General features: G+C 48.1%; 1 protein-coding gene across 1 annotated transcript in view; it reads left to right on the top strand.

Annotated features, from left to right (window-relative positions):
- SEC16B (SEC16 homolog B, endoplasmic reticulum export factor) overlaps window positions 1-23,701 on the top strand; it is a 58,724-nt gene that overhangs the window by 24,179 nt on the left and 10,844 nt on the right. Inside the window, exons 10-15 of the mRNA XM_075527817.1 lie at window positions 6,278-6,371; window positions 8,299-8,380; window positions 17,760-17,877; window positions 19,512-19,623; window positions 21,908-22,013; window positions 23,266-23,406. Of these exons, the coding sequence (XP_075383932.1) occupies window positions 6,278-6,371; window positions 8,299-8,380; window positions 17,760-17,877; window positions 19,512-19,623; window positions 21,908-22,013; window positions 23,266-23,406 (653 nt within the window). The remainder of the gene's footprint in view (window positions 1-6,277; window positions 6,372-8,298; window positions 8,381-17,759; window positions 17,878-19,511; window positions 19,624-21,907; window positions 22,014-23,265; window positions 23,407-23,701) is intronic.

The following is a 23,701-nucleotide window of genomic DNA, read 5'->3' as shown; positions in this document are numbered from 1 at the left end:
TAGTTTTCCCCATATTGATTTTTTGTTCTTTTGGTCAGATATACCCCTAGGTATTTCAATTTGGTTTTGGCTATTGTGAATGGTACCACCTTTTTTGATCTCCTCTTCTGTGATCTTATCTGATGTGTATAGCAGTCCGATGGACTTCTGTTTGTTGATCTTGTATCCTGCTACTCTGCCAAACTCCTCTATTGCTTCCAGTACTCATCTTGTGGAGCTTTTGGGATTTTCCATATGTAAAATCATATCATCTGCAAATAACGATAGTTTCACCTCTTCCTTCCCCAGACAAATACCTTTGATGTCTTTTCTTTGCCTTATGCTGTTAGCTAAAACCTCCAGCATGATATTAAATAGGAGTGGGGACAAGGGCATCCTTGTCTGGTCCCCTTTTTCAGTGGGATTGTGTTAGTCTTTTCCCCATTGACTACCACGTTGGCTGTTGGTTTTTCATATATAGCTCGTATTATCTTGAGGAATTTTCCTCCCATTCCTATCTTCTCCAGTGTCTTAAACAGGAATTGGTGTTGGATGTTATTGAATGCTTTTTCTGCATCTATCAATATTATCATGTGGTTCTTACAGTTTTTCATGTCAATGTGGCGAATGATATTAATGGTCTTTCGTATGTTGAACCATCCCTGCATCCCTGGTATGAATCCCACTTGGTCATAGTGAATTATTTGTTTTATATACTTTTGTATTCTATTGGCCAATATTTTGTTAAGGATTTTTGCATCGATGTTCATTAGGGATATTGGTCTGTAGTTCTCGATTCTTGTGGGATCCTTGCCCGGTTTTGGTATCAGAGTTATACTAGCTTCATAGAAGGAGTTTGCCGTCTTTTTCTATGTTGTGGAAGAGTTTGTGTAGGATTGGTGTTAGTTCTTCCCTAAATGCTTGGTAGAATTCTCCAGTGAAGCCATCTGGTCCAGGGGATTTTTTGGTTGGTAATCTCTTGATAACCTTGTCTATTTCTTCTATTGCTATGGGTCTGTTGAGATTCTTGACATCCTTTGGGGACAGTCTAGGGAGGGATTGTTTTTCCAAGAATTTGTCCATATCTTCCGAGTTGTTGAATTCATTGGAGTACAGTCCCTCTTAGTATTGTGCAATTATCCTTTAGATTTCACTAGGGTCTGTTGTTATGTCCCTTCTTTCATCCCTTATTCTTGCTATTGAATTTGTTCCCTCCTTTCTTTGGTTAAGTTAGCCAGCGTTCTGTTGATTCTGTTTATCCTTTCAAAGAACCAACTTTTAGCAGCATTAATTTTTCCCATAGTTTTCTTATTTTCCCTCTCCTGAATCTCAGCCCTGATTTTTATGATTTCTTTTCTTTTGTTGCTAGGATTGTCCGGCTGACTCTGCTCTAGTTGTTGTAAATTTTGTGCTAGCATATCAGTCATGAGTCTCTCTTCCTTTCTTAGGTGTGCACGTATTGCTATGAATCTTCCTCTGATTACTGTCTTTGTTGTGCCCCATAAGTTTTGGTACGTCATGTTCTCATTCTCGTTTCTAGAAATTTCCTAATTTCATCTCTGATCTGTGCCAGTACACACTCCTTTTGCAGTAGAGAGTTATTCATCCTCCAATTGTTTGCTCGTGCTTTCTTCGTCTTCTTTTTGTTGGTTTCCAGCCTTATGGCACCGTGCTCAAAGAGAGAGGTCTGTATGATATCAATGTGCTTAAATTTATGTATGTTCGCCTTATGCGCCAACATGTGGTCTATCTAAGAATATGTGCCACTTGGGATGGAAAATAATGTTAATTTTTTTTGTATTTGGATTAAAAGTTCTGTAAATATCAGGTCAAATTGTCTAATTGTAGTGTTTAGATCTCTAGCTTCCCTTGTTGAGTTTCTTTCCCAGTGATCTATCTTTTTCAGAGAGCGGTGTGTTGAAGTCACCCACTATAATTGTGGAGGCTATGATTTCTTTTTTCATCTTTTGGAATGTTTGGTTGACGTATTCAGCAGGTCTCTCATTCGGGGAATATATGTTTACAATGCTTAGTGGCCCTTTGTTTACCATTCCCTTGAGCATTATATAGTGTCCCTCCTTATCTCTTTTTATGGTTTGCACTTTGAGGTCAATTCTATCTGAGATTAGGATTGCAACCCATGCTTTTTTTGAATTGCTGTTTGCTTCATATGCCTTTCTCCAGCCTTTGATTCTCAGCCTATTTTTTGTCTATAGCCTTGAGATGTGTCTCCTGTAGGCAGCAGATTGATGGGTTGTGTTTTCTAAGCCAGTCTGCTAGTATCAGTGCCTGAGTTCAGGCCAGTGATATTCAGGGTTATTATCTCCATCTTCAGACTCTGTGATGTCATCTTATACATTTTGTGTTTGGTGTTTTCCTACCTTCCTTTCTCATTAGTGTGTTGTGCATGTGTGTGTGTATCATTCTTGACTTCGTTCCATCCTTAAGCCAATGCTATCTTGGTGTCTGTGTTCTCTTTGCTGCCTTCTGGGTGAGTTTGTTCTATGTGGTGAACTCTTATTTATGCTTGGTGAGTGTTGTTCTTCTGCCCATACTGGGTTGGCAAGGATCTTTTGTAGGGCTGGGTTTCTTCTAAAGTATGCTTTGAGTTTTTCCTTGTCTGGGGAGACTCTTACTTCTCCATCTATCTTGATCCGCAATTTGTCTGGGCAGAGTATTCTTGGGTTTGCGTTGTTTTCCTTCAATTTTTGGAATATTTTACTCCACTCTCTCCTGTTCTTCATAGTTTCTGCTGATAGGTCTGAGCATATTCTTATTTGGGAAACTTTATATTTGATTGTTTGTTTTTAACCTAGCTGCTTTCATGATTTTCTCCTTTTCCTCAAAGTTGGATAGTTTAACTATTATGTACTTGGTGACTTCTTGGAATTCAGTCTAGCTGGTGTTCCTTCAGCCTCCTGAATTGTTGCCTGGTTTTCATTCCTTAAGCTGGGGACGTTTTCCCCCAAGAATTCTCTCACTATTGTTGCAGATGATTTCTTTGTTGTGTCTTCCTCCGGTAGGCCAATGATTCTAATGTTGTTCCTCTTCATAGCATCAGTCATAGCTTAGGTTTTCTTCAGCTTCTCTGATGATCTTATTAGATTTTTTGTTCACATTTGTTAAAGTCTTCTTGGCTGTCCTCCAAGTCACTGGTGAAGTTCTCTGCTTCCTACAGTTGATTCTTGAGGTCCATGTGTCTGCTACTGGTTTTTGTTATCTCCTCCCCAAGCGCTTGTATTTCCCTTTGGTGTATGGACTTTATTTCCTCCATCATTTCATTCTTTTTATGTATTGTTTCCTTCGAATCCTATATGATTCCTAACAACATTCTGAAAATTTCTTTCTGTGACAGCTCAGTGTCTGCTTCTTCTATGCATGTGGTTATGTTCAGGACATCATCTACATCGCCTTTTGTTTTTCCTTTTTTTTTCATTGAGATCGTTGGGGCTGATGGCAGTTTGCGTTGCATTGTTTTAAATGAGCCAGGTGCCATTTTCCAGAGAGTCAAAGAGCATTGGCTTTCTCCGGGAGACTTGTAGGAATGCTTCTTCGAACTGCCTACAGCTAATTTCACTATGGAATTGACCTACCACATTTTCCTCCTGTGGCTTCCCTCTCAGGGGAGTGCCCCAGAAAGCTGGTGGGTTGCCTGCTTTGGTGTTGCAGAGGTTGGCAGAGGTTCCTGCAGCAGCTTGGAACATTGATGAGTGTTTGCCTAGCTGTGTAGGCCTTGAGAGGCACAAAGGTAGATAGGAGGAAGTTACCTCAGTCATATAGGACAACAGAGGAAAAATAAGAGCTCCCCCCAGCACACAGGCAGGAATGATCAGGTAAGAAGTTGGGGGGACTATCCCCTAGTGGAGGTTGGCAGGGATTTCCCCAGCCTAGGGCTAGATGCACAGGAGGGAGCTCACCTAGCTGGGTGTGTTGCAGGAGTAAATGCCCTAGGCTAAGGGAAGTGGTCTGGAGGTTGCCAGTGGAGTGTGAGAGAACAGGAAAGAGACAAAGAGGAGAAAAAACCCTGCTGAAACTGTGGGGGATAGAGAGAAGAGAGGGAAACAAAAGTAACAATGTAGCTGAACCCTGATCCCTGTCCATGGGGCTGCAAGGGTTTAGTCCCTGCCCCGAGGCAGGCTATGGCAAATTATGGCTGTGTTGAGATTAAGCCCCTTCACGGGCTCCAAATTGTCCCTGCTCCGGCTGAGGAAGTGGTGGGGCAAAGATCAAGCCCTAGGTGGCCTCCACTGTGGTACGCCCAAAGCCCCCAGCCCCTCAAAACCTTGTGGGTCTGTGCCTACTTATCTTTATGATGCTCTTCCTGCATTCCAGCAGTGTTGAATTTCCCTCTAAGCAACTCTCCTGGGCTGATTTCTGCGGATTCCCTCTGGTATGTGTTACTCAGTCAGCATCTTCCGGGAAGTCCATGATTTTGAGTTTTGTTCCACATTTTTCTCCCATTTTATCAGGTCCTCCTAACGGGATCCCTTTCAGAGCAGAGAGTAATGGTAGCCTGGCACCATTCCATTATCCTTGTCTCAGGGTTGAGGAAGCCCATTAGTTGAGTAGACTAATTGTTTCCATAGGCACTTGCTTTTCTTTACTAAAAAGAATAATTATTATTTTTACTTAAAGCAGAATTCCCTAGCTATTGCTCTTGTACATTTATTCCTACTTATTTTCATTCATTTATTGATTTTAACTCTTCCATTCTCAAAAGAAGGTGAAATCCCTTCATTAACAACTCATCCAGCCTATCCAACTTAACACCATAGCCAAAAGTTACGTGATTTTTTGGCACCAAGGATATCAGCTCAAAACTACACATAGAATTAGGTCCTCAGAAAATGCTGCTGGAAAGTAAATTAATAGGAAAATATGTTTGTTTAGTTTTCTTTAAAGTGTACCCTAACTGATATCACCTAGTTAATGGTGTCATTAATTTAGTCATTGAAAGTATTTGATGGCTAGTCTATAATTAGTTGCTGTGACAATCCAGGTAGCTTATTTCTGGATGGTTTGTGTTCTGGGTTAGGGAGGAATTTAGTAGCTCACCAGTAGAATTAAGGATTATGCCTAAGACTCTCCTCTGTGGGAGACTGGAATTGATTCCTTGCCAATGCCCCTTGTGTGCAGTCCCCAGCTGTCTGTCAGTGAAGGCTTGCATGTGGCTTCATGGAGAATATGTTTCAACAGAGCTTTATATTCAGTAGAAGCCCTGGTAGCACAGTGGTTACTACTTAGGCTCAATCCGCAAGGTCGGCAGTTTGAAGCCACCAGCATCTTCTCTGGGGAAAGACTGGGCTTTCTATTCAAGTAGAGTTACCATCTTGGGAACTCACAGGGGTGCTTCTATCCTGACTTATAGAGTCACTGTGAGTTGGCCATCATTTGAGTTTGGTTGCTTGTGGTCCTGTTTGGATTAGGATAGACTGGGAAGAAAGGCCTGGAGATCTGCTTATGAACAGCAGCCAATCAAAATCCTTTGGCTCAGGATGGCCTAAGCTGCATCCCATTGTTTTGTTCCTCTGTGTATTGGGCCACTCTGATTTGCAGCTAACTTGATGGCAGTCAACGACAACTAATACAAGTCATGGAAGGTATTTGTAGCTATTTTTTCTCTTGTCAGAGTACTGGGCAGGGCTCCTCTCTGAAGTTATTCAGGGACTCGGGGTGTTGGAGGCTTAGCCAGCTTTACCATGTAGTCATCTCTGTCTCAGTCAGCTAGATGGAGAAAGGACAGGGAGGATTGCATGCAGGTAGTTTGGTGGGGGGTCGGATCTGAAAGTGGCACCTCGTAGAACTCAGCTGTACCTGGGTGCAAGGCAGGTGGGGGAATGCAGTCCAGCTCTCTGCTGGAGAACATGGCTTCTGATGATCAACTAGTAGTCCCTGCCACAGTCGGTCAAAAAGCAACTATTTTTAAAATATGCCCCATGAACACAATTTCACCACTTGAATGTGGAGATTCAATCCTTGGGTTGAGATGCTCGCCTATGATTTTGTTATGGCAATAAGATTAGTGGTATCTCTGTTTCTATTTAATGGAAAGCGAGTGAAATAACAGATTTGACAAGGGTGAAGGCTGGAGAAAGGGATAACCCGGAGAGAAGTTACATACCAATTACTTCCCTTCTCCTCCTTCCTATGTGAGGCTCTCAAGGAGTCTCCTTGGACACCCAATATCTGCTGTTTGGGGCACCATGGTATGTAAACATAGTGGGCTATTGATTAATTGTTGTTGTTAGAGGAAGGGGAGTAACCCAATATTGAGCGTGATGTTTTGGTTTTCAGGAAGCCTTGGAATGGGCCATGAAGAACCATTTGTGGGGCCACGCCTTTTTCCTGTCCAGCAAGATGGACCCACGGACCTATAGCTGGGTCATGAGTAGGTGAGTCAAGGCCTATGGAGCAGAGAGTTCTTCCCAGCAAAGGCGAGGGCAAGGAGGAAAGGAAGTAGCATACTGGAGCGCCACTTTCTCAGGGTCTGCCCAGTTCCTCTTCTCTGAGAACAGTAGTCTTTCTCCTCTCTGGACTCTTAGATACCCCACCCCCCCTCCTCAATACATTTCTTTCTACCTGCTAAGTTGACCCAAACATTTTCTTAATACTTTTCAGAGTTGAAAAAATTTAAACCAGTCTGCACATTGATGTAGCTGTCTCTTTCTGAGTACCTCATTCTGTCAGGGAGAGAAGAGGTGGTCTCTTAAGCAGAATCAACAGAGCGCCTTAGGATGGCGGGTTTTGGTTGCAATCGCCTGACCCTTAGTCTGGCCGGGTGACTCTGGATCCCAAGAAAAAGGTAGGAATGTGGGGTACTAGGACACTGGACTGTTTTAGAAGCTTCTAGGACCTGTAATGAAATCGAAGCATCTTCATCTAGGTCAGTGGGAGATGCTGAGACCGAGTGGTGTCTTGAGTTCTATATCATGGAGTGAAGATGATAGGAGAAGGTAGAAGAGAGTCAAGCTCACAGATGCTGAGGGCACTGACGACACGTTTCTTGAATAAGGCTTTCCGCTCCAACTAGCCTTGGCCATAAATCCTATTGGACAAACAGTTAATTACAAAGAAAGATGCCTTCACTTGACATTGTCTGTGGGTTTAATGGAGAGTGTCCTACCCAGAAGCCTGTTCTTCACGGTGGCTGGCCGCTGTTGGATGTCTGCCTCACAGGAACCGGCCGTCTTCGGCAGGACTAGCAAGCACTGAGGGCGCTTCCTGTGCTCAGAGGTGCTCTGGAGTCTTATGATAAGAGCTCTGAGCTCCCAAGGCGATGGTGCTATTAAATAAAAGATGGTGCTCTGAGGGATGACTTTCCTTTGGGTCTTGGAAATGAACATCCCACAAGCCCACAGTGTAGCATACATCTCTACTACAGATTGTAGCCTTGGGCCATTGATTTTTTTGATGGGGCCCAGTGAATTGTGAAACACATCTCTTACTGAGTATACTTAAATCTCAAATCAGCTGTAGAGCTTATTATATCCTTGTTAAGCATCTCCCACGGCTTGTCATCAGCAGGATCATTTCTGGTCCCTGTTCCACGCCTCCTTGGGTATGGGAAATGGCTACTCAGTGCTTGTGAATAAAAGCACCCCACACCCAGACCTGGGAGGAGCCAGAAAAATGACACTGAGAGCTTTGCTTAGACAGGATGGAGGGAGGACAACAGAAAAGTGGGTGAAGGGAGATGTCGGACAGTGTGAAATATGGCACAATTATAATAATTTATAAATTGTCAACGGTTCATGAGGGAGGGGGCACTGGGGAGGGAGGGGAAAAATGAGGAGCCAATACCTAGGGCTCAAGTAGAAAGCAAATGTTTTGAGAATGATGATGGCAACAAATGTATTGTGCTTGACACAATGGATGGGTGTATGGATTGTGTTAAGAGTTGTACTAGCCCCCAATAAAATGATTTAACAAAAATAGAAGGAGGGAGGGAGGCGGTGGGGTAGACGGAGTGAGGAGGCTGGGAAACCTCTGGGGGAAGGTCTACCACGAAGAGCTTCCAGGACAACATAGGGATCTCCAGGTGCCTTCCAATGATGGGGAGTTACCACGGCCATGGAAGAAGGCTACAGGGAATTCAGGGCCAAAGTCCCTGGAATGTCCCTGTGCATGAGATCTTGGCTGTGTGGTGGAATGAAGATCTCGCCAATCCTGAGCAAACGGTGGATGTCGCAAAGACACAGCAACGCGTGCTCCGAACGCAGCTGCTGCCGTCCTCTGGGAAGGCGTCAGGCCTAGGCTTTTCACAGAAAGCGGGAGGAGGTTCTTGGCACAGTCCACGCTCACGGCCGCCTCTCTCCACAGCTTCACCAGCACCCTGGCGCTCAACGACCCGCTGCAGACCCTCTTCCAGCTCATGTCGGGAAGGATCCCACAAGCAGCCACGGTACTTGTTTTAACTTTCCTCGTCCTGCCGTCGCAGAAATAGCTCGAGGTGACTTTAAGAAAGAAGGTGATTTTCTCACCGGCTAGGAGGCTAAAGGTCTGCATTCTAAGTAAAGGCTTTCTCTCGGTTGGCTCTGGGGCCGGTTCTTATGTGTTCGAGCACGGTAGGACTAACTGAGACCTGGCTGGCCTAGTGGTTACACCTTGGGCTGTGATTCTTGAGGTCAGCAATTCAAATCCCACCGCTGTTCCCAGGGAGAGCTGTGGGCCCTTCTACTCCTGTGACGAGTTACAGGCCCTGAAACCCACTGGCAGTTCCACTCAGCCTGATTTGGCCTCTGTGGGGCAGCATGGACTTGATGGGGGCGAGTTTGCTTTTTGGCTTGCATTTATCAGAGCCTGGTGACACAATGGTTAAAGGTTGGGCTGCCAACCATAGGTCTGCGGTCTGAACGCAGCAGCTGCTCTGCGGGAGAAACGATTGGCCTTGGGTGCCACTGAGAGCTCAGCCCAGGGAACCCGAGGGTGGGCCTTCAGGGTGGCTATGAGCCAGAATCGCCTGCTCTACAGCAGGTTTGGATTTGGGTTTGGTGCTAGGCTTCTTAGAATTTTGTCCTAGGCCCCAGTGTCTCCCAGGTGTCTCTGTGTTGGGCCCCAGACCCCGCACCCCAACCCCCGCCCGGCCTCCAGCGAAGTGAGAGGGGCGCCCTGCCTGGAGTCACGCCCACCCCACCTCCTGAGCACCCCTCTGCTCAGTCTCTAGTGTTGGGGGGCAGGCCTCGCTGCAAATATGAGGTGTGGGTTTCAGCCAACACGCAGTTTTAATGAAAACAAACATCACACTTTTGCTTTTTCCTTGTACTTGCTTGTGAATAATTTCAAGAAACGAGGGAAGAAGAGAATGGAAGGTAGCTTTAAATGCCTCAATCCCACCAACCATTTATGGGGCACCCAGAGTGCGCCTTTCAGCGGGAGGCCTGTGCCCTGCAATGAAATGACCTGCCACCGTGGCCTGCGGAAGGCTGGCGACCATGGACTCTCACGGCAAAAGTAGAGTTAGCTAAATTTCCCTTCACATAGGCAAGGAAACTGAGGCACCAGAGGTGATGTGCCAATACCCTGTTTGACCTTAGGGTTTGGGACATTCCTGTTGTGGGCGGCTCTCTCCTGGGCTCTGACTCTGCGAGCCAGCACCAGCGGGATGAAGCATCGCAGGTCCCCCGCCATGTTCCCCTTGTGGGCACGCTGAAGTCCATTGCTGCGGCCACCACGTCCTTGGAGTTTCCTTCCACCTAAGGCGTTCATCCTCATGACTCTGTCTGACCGCATTCCGCTGGGATCCGTCAGGTCTTCCCCGGCTCCTTGTCCAAAGCAGACTGCCAAGCCTTTGTTGGTCTCGCCTTCCTCTGAAGGGCTGCTGAAACCTGTCCTTCATGGGCGGCCTGGCTGCCTCATAGGAACGCCCTAGTAAAGAGGCTGAATTTTAATGACTTGGACTATATGGTGTAGCCAAACCCCCAAAACAAACAACTCCCGCCCAAAAAACAACCCCCAAACCAAAAACCAAAACCCAGCAACCGTGGCAGCTGGAATGACACAAAACCCAGAGCAAAGCCACTGCCCTCACCTTGATGCCAATTCACACTGCTGTCTCATAGGCAGAGTTTCTACGGCTTAAAAATGGAACTTTTCATTGTTCAGTTAGATCAGCGGTTCTCAACCTGTGGGTCACGACCTTTGTGGTTTGAACAACCCTTTCACAGGGGCTGTCTGATTCATAACAGTAGCAAAATTACAGTTATGAAGGAGCTATGAAAATAATGTTATGGTTGGGCGCCACCACATGAGGAACTGTCTGAAAGGGTCGTGGCATTAGGAAGGTGGAGATCCGCTGAGTTCGATGACACCCTTCAGGGTGAAGGCGTGCAGCACACATGGCTCACCATCCCACAGTTCACAGACAGGTTGGTTTCAGGCCTTGACAACAACCCCCAAACTAGATCAGCACTCTTGCACTTCCTTCTGTGACCACTGTTTCCCTTTTCAGTCTCTTTCTGCCTTCAAAGCTTTCTCCCCCGGGGAGCCACCCTGTCGGTCTCCTATGGTGGATGGTGACACAGGACTATCGTTCACCCCATAGGCTAGTCTGCTGATTGGCTGAACGTTGAGTCATGGAGGGGAGTTCCGTTCAAGGCTTGAATGGTGCCCAAGGGCCATGGTTTGGGGATTTCACTAGTCCTGATTAGATCAGTCAACCTGGTATTTCTGATGGTTTTGAATTTTGTTCCACACTTTCCTCCCACACTAGCCACGACCTTCTTGGGCAACCCCTTTCAGAGGCCTTGGTTGTGGTAGTAGGGCGCTGTCTAGTTCTTCTGATCTCAGGGTCAGGGGACGGAGGTTCACGTGGTCCTTTAGATCTTTGGAGTAATTCTGCATGCCTTTGATATTCTTCATTAATTTTTGCTTACTCCAAAAGTAAGGATATACATTGCTATGCACAAACTTTTATTTATTTTTTTATAAATCATTTCATTGGGGGTTCTGACAGCTCTTATAATAATCCAGGCATCCATGTGTCAAGCACATTTGTACTTATGTTGTCACCATCCTTTCCAAAGCTTTTTCTTTCTACTTGAGCCCTTGGTATCAGCTCCTCATTTTTCCCTCCCTCCCCCACCCCTCCACCCTCATGAACCTTTGATAAATTATGAATTATTATTCTTTTTACATCTTACACGTTCATGGAATCACTTCACCCATGTTTCTGTTGTTTGTCACCCTAGGGGGAGGAAGGGCGGTGGGGGTTATACCCTGATCATCACAATCAGTTCTTCCTTTCTCCCCCCACCTCCCCCCTGCCCTTATGGTATCGCTACTCTCATCAGTGGTCCTCAGGTGTTTATCTGGGTTGCAGTCCACATGCGGAGAGCTCTTATCTGTACCAGTGTGCATGCTCTGGTCTAGCCAGATTTGGAAGGTAGAAATGGGTCATGGTAGTGGGGGTGGTGGGGAAGCATTAAAGAACTAGAGAAATGTTGTATATTTTGTCAGTATTGTACTGCATCCTGGCTGGCTTATCCCTTCTTTGTGACCCTTCTGTGAGGGGATGTCCAATTGTCTACAGATGGGTTTTGGGTCTTCCCTCTGCCCTCCCCCCCTCATTCACATCAATATGATTGTTTGTTTTTGTATCTTCTGATGCCTAATACCTGATCCTGTTGACACCTCGTGATCACACAGGCTGTGTGCTTCTTCCATGTGGACTTTGTTGCTTCCCAGCTAGATGGCTGCTTGTTTAACTTCAAGCCTATAAGACCTCAGATGCTATCCCTTTTAATTGCCAGGCACCCTCAGCTTTCTTCACTATATTTGTTTATGCACTCATTTTGTCTTTAGTGATCGTGTCTGGAAGGTGATTACCACAGAATGCCAGGTTATTAGAACAAAGTGTTCTTGTGTTGAGGGTAGACTTGAGTAGAGGCCCAATATCCATCTGCTACCTTAATACTTAACACATAAATATAGGTACACAGATCCATGTCCCTATCGGTATATATAGATATATTTATATATGTACGTGCCTTTACTTAGTCCTCTATAAATGTTCTCGGCCTCCTAGTTCTTTCCTCTATTTCCTTTTACTTTCCTTTTGTCCCACCATCACGTTTGACCTTCATTCAGCTTGTAGTAATTCCTCTCGGCTACATGCCCACAATCTTCTAAGATCCCAGCTGCCACTCACCAAAATAGGATGTAGGACACTGTCTTTATGGACTGTGTTTGCCAGTTGAACTTGATGTCCCCTGAGACTGTGGTCCTGAGACCCAGGACCAGTGACTCCCTCCCTCAGGGTGCTTGGTTATGGAGAAGAAGTTTTCATAATTCTGCCTTCTGTATGTTCTGTTATGTTCCTGGATGTATTTGCAGCATATAAAAATAAATACATAGAAATACCATATATATGCATGGGTGTAGTCCCACTGTCCTTCTAACACCTGTTCAAGGCTGTGCATCTTTATAGAAGCAGGCTGCTACAACTTTCTCCTGTGGAGTTGCTGGTGGGTTTGAACTGCTGCCCTTTTGGTCACAGCTGAGTTCTTAACCATTACGCCATCAAGCCATCAAGGCTTCTGGAATAACACAGGCACAGGTTTAGCCACAGGTTTAATCTAGACCCTGGTCTTAATTGCTGAACAAACATGACTTGTTAATTTCATGGAGACTCAGTTTTTTAATCTTTGTAGGAATACTGATACTAGCCAATAAAGATGCTGTGAAACTTCACAGGCAAAAGAATATAGGAACATACTTAACCACCATGTGTGGCTCATGGACATCCCTTGAAGAATGTTTGCCCTATTTCCCACTCCCCCTTTCCATCTGCTTTACAGTAATAAAAAAAATCATTTGGAAGAAGGCAGAAGCAACTTCCAATTCTCTCTTCCTTAGCAAGCGTGTCTCTTCTTGTGGCATACATATTAGAACGGGGACAATAATGGTACTGAGAACACGTAGCTCTTGGTTGGAGACATGTGTATCAGGGCATATATTTTATGGACAGCCCGCTGACAATGAGAACTTCTTTCATTATTGTAATTTATCATCACCGTCCTTTCCACCCACCTGCATGACCCTGGCACACAAAGCAAAGGTGAATAATGAGTTGGATAAACATCATTCATTCCCTAGAATTATCAAGACCACATTCTTGTCAATAGTTTTGACCTCAAAATTGAGCAATTCCGGTCGCTTGCTCACTCTGTAACATAAGTGGTACAACCACCAGGACCAAGGGCTATGTAGGACACTCCATCTGCTCGCAAATCAGCCCTTCCCTCTGCTGGGCTTCCCGTGCATTGTGTTAGGTGCTTCATGGAATTCTCTCATCTTACTCATCTACACTCACCCTGCAAGTCAGAAACTCTTCTCCATTTTAGAGACGAGGAAAGAGAAGTTCAAAGACATTAAGAAATGCACTCAGGTTCACACAGGACTCAGGAGTCAAATTTCTGTCTAACAAAAGGGCCTATACAGAGGCCTGGTGATGTAGGGGGTACAGGTTTGGCTTCTAGGTCAGCAGTTCGAAACCACCAGCCACTCCCCAGGAGACCGTTGAGGCTTTCTACTTGTAAAAAGTTATCATCTTAACAACCCACAGGGTTCTATAGGGTCTGTCTGAGTCGGAATCGATTGGATGGCAGCGAGCTGAAAGGGCCTATGTTGTGTGTGTGACATTATGCTGTTTCTTTTTGACTTTGTCTGCCCTGAAATTTCTCTTCCTTCAGGAGGACATCCCAGAGCCAGATTGTAGGGAAAGCTCCGTTAGTCTAGGACAGGTGTCCATTTTCTCTGCTCTGTACTCTGCTGCCATCTGGTGGACTTCTGCTGTCCCTGCAGTGCCGTGAGAGGGATGTGGCTTAGCCCTGGGCTAGGAGTGGTGCACAGACAGCTTTGTACTTTGAGATAGATGTTGCAATGTTCTGCTTGATGATGAATGTGACGCCATTCTTCTTGTGCCTGGAAGAGTATGCCATGTGATCACCTGCTTCAAAATGATCACCACCAGTCCATGCAGCTCCATCTTGAGGTGTACCATCTCATTGTTCATAACTTTCAATTTTCCTGCATTCACACTTCAGACATTCCACATTCCTAGTATGAAAAGATATTTGCAGCTGTTCTTTTAAAAAAAAATTCACACATACAAGGAAATCTGCTCACTACAGATATTATTAAACTTTGTGAAGAAATTGTAGAATTCTTCAAACCTTTTTAGTCTGAAATGGATCCAACAAGCCATCGAGGTACGCTGATCAATCCTGGTGATTGGAATGCAAAAGTTGGGGACAGAGTGGAAGGAATAGAAGTTGGAAAATGTGGCTTTGGTGATAGAAATAAAGCTGCAGATTGCATAATAGAACTTTGCAAGACCAACGACTTCATTGCAAGCTCCTTTTTTTCAACAGCAAAATTGGTGACTGTACACATGGACCTTGCCAGATGGAATACTCAGGGATCAAGCTGGCTGCATCTGTGGGATGGGATGATGGAGAAGCTCAATATCAGCAGCCAAAATAGGCCAGTGGCTGACTGTGGAACCAACAGTTGCTCTGGTGGGGTAGTGATGACACGTTGGGCTGCTAACCAGAAGGTCAGCAGTTTGAAACCACCAGCTGCTTCTTGGGAGAAAGACACACTTCTCTCATAAAGGTCTACCATGGAATCCAGGACAGATAACCCCCTCAGGAACAATAATGGGTGTTGCGATATCATGAGGGTAGGTGTGTGGGGTGGGGGGAAAGAGGTGAAGGGGAGGACTGATTGCAATGATCAATGTATAACACACACACACCCTCCCAAATCCAGGGAGATGAACAACAGAAACACAGGTGAAGGAAGACAGTGGACGGTGTAAGCAATGAAAACAATAATAAAAAATGTCTGTTCAGCTCTGTTACTTCATCCTTTTAAAGGGCAGCTCAAGAAGACACAGTCAACTATGATAGTAAAATGTGCAAAGACCTGGGGTTTGAAAGCCGAAAGGAAGAACCTGCTGAGCACATCTCAAGTTTAAAGAAGTCAAGAAAAGTTTCCAGCCTCAGGTTGCAATATTGAAGGATTCTGTGGGGGAAAATATTGAACCACACAGGAAGTAGTGAATGAAGATGAAGGAATAAATAGAGCCACCATACCAAAAAAAAAACTGATCGGTGTCAGTCGTTTCAAGATGCCGCATGTGATCAGGAACCAACACTCTTTCAAGAACAAGTCCAAGCTACACTGAAGGCACGATCAGAGCACAAGGCTCCAGGAATTGATAAAGTACCAGCTGAAATGTTTCAATAAGCTGCTGAAGCACTGGAAGCCCTCTCTTGTCTAAAACAAGACATTTGGAAGACAGTTACCTTAACTAACTGTGCCCATTCCAAAGAAAAGAGATTCCACAAAAGAATGTGGAAAATATCCATCAATGTCATTAATGTCACAGGCAAGTAAAATGTGGACAAAGACCCTTCAAACAGGCAGCAGAATACTGACAGGAAACTGCTGGAAAGTCCAGCAGACCCAGAGGAGGGTGCGGCTGAGGGATATCAGTGTGGAGGAGATGGTTCTTGGCTCAAAGCAGAAAAGGCCAGAAAGATGTCTCCCTGTATTTTATTGCCCATGCAAATGCATTTGACTGTGTGCATCACAACAAATTGTGGATGACATTGAGAAGACTGGGAGTTTCAGAATACTGCGTTGTGCTCATGAGGAGTCTGTGCATGAACCCAAAGCAGTCACACATAAAGAACAAGGGGCTACGGTGTGGCTTAAAATGAAGAAAAGTGTGTGTCAGGGCTGCACCATCGTCATTCAACTTGAATGCTGAGCAAATGCTCTGAGGGGATGGAGTCTACGTAGAAGACTGCTGCATGGGGCCTGCGGGCAGGCTTATCTGCAGACGACACACTCTCCCACTGAAATGCAGGAGAACTTGAGGACTTGCCAAGGAAGACCCAGGGCTGCAGCCTTCCATGCAGAGCACAAGCATTCAATACAAAGAACAATGACATCTTCACAAGTAGACCCAAAGCAATCATGCCAGACGGAGACGCGAGGGAGGCAGTCAGGGATTCATCTTGCTTGGATCCGCAATTAATGCTCATGGGAGCAGTTGTCAAGAAATCACACCAAGTATTGCACTGCTGCCCAAGACATCTTTAAAGTATCCTAGAGCCAGGATGTTATTTTGAGGACTAAACTGCACCTGACCCAAACAATGGTACTTTTAATTCCTCATGTGTCTAAAAAAGGAAGACCAAAGCAGAACCGATGCATTTGAATGACAGAATTGCAGTGTTGGAGAAGGATATTGAAGTATCACGGAGGGCAAAGAACAGACATCCGTCCTGAAGGAAGGACAGCCAGAATGCTCCTGAGAAGCTAAGATGGCCAGGCGTTGTCTCACCTAACTTGGACATGTGATCCACAGAGCAGAGTCTCTAGAAAAGGACATGGTGCTTGGTAACATGGAAGGTCAACGTAAAACAGGAAGAGGAACTGACGCCACATAGCAACATGTGTGTGTTGGGAGGGGTGGTGGTGCATGCCAGGCCAGGCACTGTTTGGTCTGTGCTACATGGAGTTGGGGTGAGTGGGAATTGACTCTATGGCCCCTAACAACAATCACGAGAGGGGGATGTGAATAGGGATTGAGCCTTGCCTGGACCACTGGGCATGGTTTCCTCGTCCCGAAAGTGGAGCTAGGAAGTAGGCTCAGTGTAAAGATGAATTAAAGTTAACATATGTGAGTGGGCTTTGTAGCTGAAGCACATTAGCAATTTGGAAAGGCATTCAGGAGCTCAGCGCTGCCTTGGCATCTGTGACAGGGTAACTAACACACACAACCTCGTCTACTCATGAGTCAAGGATGCTTTTCATCTTCCTTTCCCTCCCGAAACACCTTTTGGCGGGGGTATTGAGAAGAGATTGGAAAATTAGTAAGTGATGAATAACCCTCCCCCCCCAAATAACAAAGCAAAACATGCTGCCATCATATTGATTCCAACTCATCGCAAACCGATATAGGGCCTCTGAGGCTGCACATCTTTATGGGAGCGGACAGCCTCAGCTCCCTCTGTAGGAGCTGCTGGTGGGTTTGATTGTTTGCTTAGTGGCTCAACACTTAACCCACAGTGCCACTAGAGCTTCTTAAATGAGCAGTAATGTAATTTTATTTATCTATCTTCCTAAACGTATCTATCAGTCATCTGCTATTTGGTCAGTCAGTCTGTCTGTCAGTGGGTTGTTTGGTCTGTCTTTCAGTCTGCCCACCTCTCTGCAACCCCACCCCCTGCCTTCCTTCAGGGGCTTTACGTTTTAAAAGGGAACTCTAAATCAGGGAAGGGCGGCACGGCAGGCCTTCTCCGAAGTCCTCTCAACCAGGAAACGGGCACAGCATCCTTTGCCTGCGTTCTGGCTGTGATTCCTGGGACCCCATGTGTGTGGGACACAGCTGCTCCGAGGGATTTTCAACAGCAGTGATGCCTGGGGCACAGACTGCCACGCTTGGCTTCCAAGGCACCTATAACCTCACTACCATGGGTCAATTCTGACTCACAGGCCTCCTGCAGGACAGCACAACTGCCCTGTGAGTCTGGCACTGTCGTCTTCATGGGAGTGACAACTTCATCTTCCTCATGCCGAGCTGCTGGTGGCTCCAAACCGCAGACCTTGCAGTTGGCAACCCAGGGTACCCCTACACCAAGAGGGCTCCTCAAAGCACCCAGGGGCTCAGCACTAGTAGTCAAGGGCCTAATAGTTGGGACCACCCAGGGGGCTACATTCTGGGGAGCCTCGCCTTCCTCAGTAAGTCTTTTTCTGCTGCGTTTCAGTGTTGTGGGGACAAGCAGTGGGGAGACTGGAGGCCTCACTTGGCTGTGATTCTGTCGAATCAGACTGGGGATTCGGAGCTGCATCAGCGTGCCATTGTCACCATGGGCGATACCCTGGGTAAGCAGAGACCGCGTCTTACTCCCTCTCTCCAGCACCTTCCTCTCGACCAGAGCATCTCCAGGCAGGCTTTAACCACCCCTGACTGGGTGGGGGGTCAGAATCTATGCCTTAGGTTTCCCTGGACTTGGGATCTTCAGTGTTCTGGGAAAAGAACTCCAGGGAAAGATGTGTCCTTCTTGTCTCTCTCCTTCCCAGAATGTCTGTTGTGAGCCAATGCAGAGTGGGCCCCTGGGACGCTGGTGTTGTGTGCACCAGCGTGTGTGTGTGTGTGTGTGTGTGTGTGTGTGTGTGTAGGTGCGGGGAGGGAGATCTCCTCAGCAGCATTTCCTACTCCGAATGAGATTCCTCAGTGGATGGAGTTAACTCACGGGCCACTGTGCCTACCGCACCCATCAGGCCTGCAGTGACCCAGCTCAGTCAGACAGGGCATCCTCCTTGCCTGAACTACCCTGGGTAATGCGTCATCCCTGCTCTCTACCATAGCTCTGTGAACAGGGCCTCATAAAGACCGAGGGGCCATTGACTGCTCCAGATGAACGGCTCTCAAAGTTGTCCAAGGGGGCAGAACACCTAGCACTCCTGGTGCTCTCTGCCGAACCCCGTAAAGTCCTGCCCCGAGTGTACTCGTGGGGAAGGCACGTTGGGCAGACTGGCACATCGGGCAGGCAGCAGGCTGCTCAGCTCCCGGCTAGGCAGGGAACTTCCCCAGCTCTGCTTGGGTGCCAGGCACCAAGATGGGTGCTTGTCATCCTTGAATTAATTCAATTTCAAGGCAACAGGAAATACCAGGAAGACTATTTTAACGCAGAGAACCATGTGGTTGTTGATGGGGATTTTGCCAGTATTCCATTTTAGCACGTGGCGCATTAGTGGCCCCAGACGCCTACTTTCAGAACGTCGGCCCAGATAGCCCTTTTTCTGCTCAGCTGGAGGTATCTCCCCATCATGTCTCATGCACAGGAACAACTGAAATGCATTTCTCTCATTAATAATAATGATAATAATAATACGGGGCAACATTTCGGGTTCGGGTTCTCATGGAATCCAGGTTCTCATGGAATCCAGATGAACTCCTGAAACCATGTCCCCAAGGTCATCGTCCAACCTTAGAGCCAAACCAGCCACGGGCTCTTCCTAAAGGCGAACGACAGCTTAGCTTCCCGAGTAAAGAAAACGTGCCAGGAGCGCGAGCGCTTTGAAAGGACTGCCTTTAGGGGACCCCGCGGACAAGGGGGCTGCGAACCGTTGGTGGGAACAGGGAATAAAGATGACGGGATTTCCGTGACCCTTCAGGTCAGAAGCCCCCTCTTTCAGAGAGGAAGGAGCTGTCGGGGGGCGGCAAGGTGAATTCATGGGAGGAACCTCACAGTAGGCCACCAAGGTCGCGGAGTTGTCCACGCAGAGAGCGTGGCAGGGCGCCTGTTCTGCGGTGGCTGCTCTGGGTAACCGCAAAGGAAAAGAAAGAGCTAACAACCGTTTGCCTGCTTCCGGCCGGAGGCCACGTGGGGAGAGCCGTGCAGGAGGTTGCTGGTGGTGGGGTGGTGCAGGGGTGCCCGTCTGTGGGCCCCGGGGTAAGCAGTCCCTGAATTTCCTCTCCCCCCGCCCTCTTCGGGGACGGTGTGCGCCCACAGCCGGGAAGGGCCTGGTGGAGGCCGCGCACTTCTGCTACCTGACGGCTCACACGCCCTTCGGCTACTACACGGTGAAGACGGACCGCCTGGCCCTGCTGGGCAGCAGTCACAGGTGTGTGGGCTTGGGGGGGGTGGGTGGGAGGAAATGGGCAGGGCGTCAAGGGCGTCTGTTAGGGAATTGTTTTAGCTCGTGCTGGTTTCGTAGCTTCATGTTTTCATGTGATTGCGTGGATTTCAGCGCAGGTCCTGGTATCTAGGATGGGGACGGCGCCACCCACCCGCAGGGCCTCGGGTCCCAAGTCCTGCTCTGGGACGCTGAGCGCAAGAGCCTTTGGGGTGTGCTGCGCCGTCCTGACCACTGGGGGGTGCCCAGGCTCCACAAGCAGAGACAGTCTACAAAACCGAAGGCGTGCTCCAGGCGTCTCATGCCTGCGTGCAAGGCCCCATCCTGACAAAATAGGGCGTCAAAGAAGTTTGTGTACAGCCTCTCTTAAGGGCCGCAGCATTTATTTCCACAACGACTTGCTATCACAAGCTGCTCAGAGGCCCACCAAACTCACTACCATCAATCAAGTCCATCCTGACTTAAATGGACCCTATAGAACAGAGAAGAACTGCCCTTGGGAATATCCTAGGCTATAAATATTCACTGGAGTAGAAAGCCTCATTTTTCTCCCACGGAGCAGCTGGTGACTTTGAACTGCTTACCTTGTGGTTAGCAGCCCAATGCATAACCCACTCCACCACCAGGGACTTTCATAAGTATCTGGGGACAGATCATGGAGAAACAGGCCAGTTTGCTCCCCAGTGACCCTCCATGTGCTGAATCTCTATTCTAGTTTACGTTTACTGAGCTCTTACATCAATCCCTGGATGGCACAAGTGGTTAGGTGCTCGACTAATAGCCGTAAAGATTGGTGATTTGAACCCACGCGGTGGGTACCTCAGAAAAAAGGTCTGGAGGTCTGCTTTCTGAAAGGCCACAGCCTCAAAGACCCCATGGGGTGCGTTCTACCCTGAACATTTGGGTTCACCATGCGTTGGAACCGACTGCTTTTCTTTTGGGTTATGCCAGTCATTTTAGCTATAGTATAGAATTTCCTTTAGTCATTAGCCATCTATTATATGAGAGATATATTAATTTTTATTTTACACAGGAGGAAAACTAAGACTTCGAGAGGCTGAGGCAATAGAGCCAGCCGGCTGACCATGGAATCTAGGCAGTGAGGCTGTAAGACCCTTATGGGGGTTATTGTACCAAACTGCCTGCCACGGCAGGACTGTAGCTCACCTCAGCCTGTTCCCTCCAGGCCCTGGTCTCTGGGGACCTTGTGTGCTTATTAGAGAAGCCTCTGCCTGTGTGACAGTGGGGTTAATAGAGGCCCGGGTTGTCTTAGTTTCAAGAGGGGATTTCTGGAGCTAAAGTCTTGACCCAAGAGCAGCCCCGGTGGCTTGGACTTCAAACAGCACGATAAGCTGTGGAGGGGATAGATTTGGGGTACTTCTTTGCGGAGGTTCTTGTTGCCCCCTCTGATGCCATTCACCTAGCCCCCTGACTGACTGGCTCAGGGAACACCTGATTTCCAGGAAGACTGTTGTTTCATTTCCGGCTTGGCAGTCCTTCCCTCTGTCTGCCTTGCTACCTATTCCAGTGTCCCTGGAGCCCCTTATCTTCCCCTCGTGTGTGCTGTTGTTTAAAGGGTGACTGCCCACAGGCTGTTGGGGCACCAAGGTTTCTCAGGAGCCCGGGAGGCTCCACAGTGGTTAGAGCTTCGGGCTGCTAACCTACAGGTCAGCGGTTTTAAGCCACTAGCTGCTCTGTGGGACAAAGATGAGACAATCTGTTTCCCTAAGGATTCAAATCTCTGGAAACGCTGCGGGGCAGTTGGTCACACGCTGGCTTACAGGGCTGCTGTGAGCTGGCATCCACTGGATGGCCCACACCCACTGCCAGGTTGCTCAGGCCAGGGGTGGCTTTTCAGAGTGGTGTTCTCCACTTGCGGACACTGGGGTTCACGAGGAAGAGGAGGAGGAGGACTCAGAGCCCAGCCTCGCCTGTTTGAAGTTACCCTCTAACTCAGAAGGCAGGCTTTCCACCCAACCGGGGCCCTTGGGACGGAGCTCCTTGAGTTCCCTCTCCAGCCTCAAGCAGGCAGGGAGAGAGGGGGCCACACACCCTGATGGAGAAGGATTCCCTTCTCCCCCTCCCGTTCTCCTCCCCATCCTCTTCCTCCGTCCCAATGGTTAGCCCCGCTCGCCCCAAATCTCTGCTGGGAGTTGTTATATACATACCGACATCTGCCTCCCTTCTAGGATTCAAAATAATGATTAAAAGCACCCCATGCCCCTGGAACGCCACTCTCTCTGATAGTTTGTTATCTGATTGTTTGTTTCAGCCAAGACTTTTTAAAGTTTGCCGCGACTGAGGCCATACAGAGGACAGAGATCTTTGAGTACTGCCAGATGCTGGGCCGCCCCAAGTCCTTCATCCCTCCTTTCCAGGTAGGCACACAGCACCCGCCTTAGCGGTGCCAGACTGGGGAGCTGCCCGCAGGTGGCTGGCGTCTCGGCATCTGCCCTGGCTCACCTCAGGGACCCTCAAGGCCCCCGCAAGATCAGGGTTTGCGATCTAAGAGATGCAGGCAAAAATCCTGCAGAGGCCCTTCTGCCTGTGGCTTCCTGCCATGAATGGAGCCAGGCCCACTCCTCACTCCGCCTTGCCTGCTGTCCCACTGCCCTCTCCCTCCATCGCTATCCTGCCCAGCGCGGTGGCCATGTCCCAGTCACTGTCCCAGGCCTCCCCATGCCCAGGTCGCATGTGAGATTAGCTTGTTTGATTGAAGAACCTCGCAACACTGTTGGGCAAGTCCTGGGCCACTCACTGGAGGGTCACTGGTTCAAACCCACCAGTTGCTACTTAGGGCACAGACGAGGCCATCAGCTTCCATAAAGACTCAGTGTCCGAAGCGCTGTGGACCTGGACTTCCCTCTCGTCCGTCGTGGCTTGCTCGGAGTCAGCTTCGGCTGGTCCCATAGCAGTCAGTGGTGGTGCTCGCTCACTGAATGCGTTCGGTGTGTCTGGCACTGTGCTAGTATGTTCTGTGTCACGTGTATGGCTCTATGCATGCCTAGTCTTTGGTACCTCCTACTTCAGCCCAGGACGGGGAGGCTCAGTAGTGTCCTTGGATACTGGTTCAATTCCTTTGGTCTCAACACTTGACAGATGATCTCATTTAACCGAGAAACGAGGCAGTGAGCTCCACACCTGCTGCGGAGCTGGGATCGGAACTTGGTCTGTCTGACTCCAAAGCCCTTACCCTTGGTCCTGCGCAGTTGCTCTCGCTCTGTGAAGGTGACCCTGTGTCTGTGGACAGTGACTCCCTGGGATTGATTTCTAGAGCCTTTCTTCTCCAACCCTGTGCCCAGGTCCACACCCACAAGCCTCAGACCCTTCTGAGCTGGGCTCTGCCTGGGAAGCGGGCACGCTTGTGTATTTCCATGGTGACCAGGCGTGGGAGGACTGAGCGGATGCGATTGCCATCCCTTTCTGGATGCTGTAGGAACCTCAGGCTGCATTTGGAATTGTTCCCAGGCGCATATGCCATGCCCCCACTGGCACAGGTCTTCGTTGGTATCTGGATGTCAGAGCCGGTGGAAGCTGGCAGTCAGCTGACTTCCAAGAAGTCTTATCTACATTTCTCTCTCGTTCCCTGGGCCTGGATGGACTAGTCATTGGCTCTGTTCCTCTTCACAGGTATATAAGCTCCTTTATGCTTCCCGTTTGGCTGATTACGGCCTCACGTCCCAGGCCCTGCATTACTGTGAAGCCATTGGCGCGGCCCTCCTTAGCCAGGAAGAGAGCAGCCACCCTGTGCTATTAGGGGAACTCATCAAGGTGAGCTTCTCAAAGGGGTTCTTTGCAGGTGTTTTATCTTCCACGTTCAGAGAAAGTCGTTGTGAAGCAGCTTAGGCTCTGCATTCCATCTTCTCTGAACACGCTCTAAAACTGGCGCACATCGCTGTCTTTGACCAAGCCTGCATGTCCAGATGTGATAAGCAGAGGCCCGACACTGCCCAAAGGAAGATGCTTGGCATGGGGGTGGGGGGCGGTTGTATGTGTGTGTGTGTGGGGGGGGCTGAAATCGGGGGGCTGGAGACCAAGCATGCACGATGAGAAATCCATTCTCTCA

This window comes from Tenrec ecaudatus, chromosome 1 (genome assembly GCF_050624435.1).
Source record: "Tenrec ecaudatus isolate mTenEca1 chromosome 1, mTenEca1.hap1, whole genome shotgun sequence".
In the NCBI taxonomy this organism is placed as follows: domain Eukaryota; kingdom Metazoa; phylum Chordata; class Mammalia; order Afrosoricida; family Tenrecidae; genus Tenrec; species Tenrec ecaudatus.
This window is presented reverse-complemented; position numbering and strand designations above follow the sequence as displayed.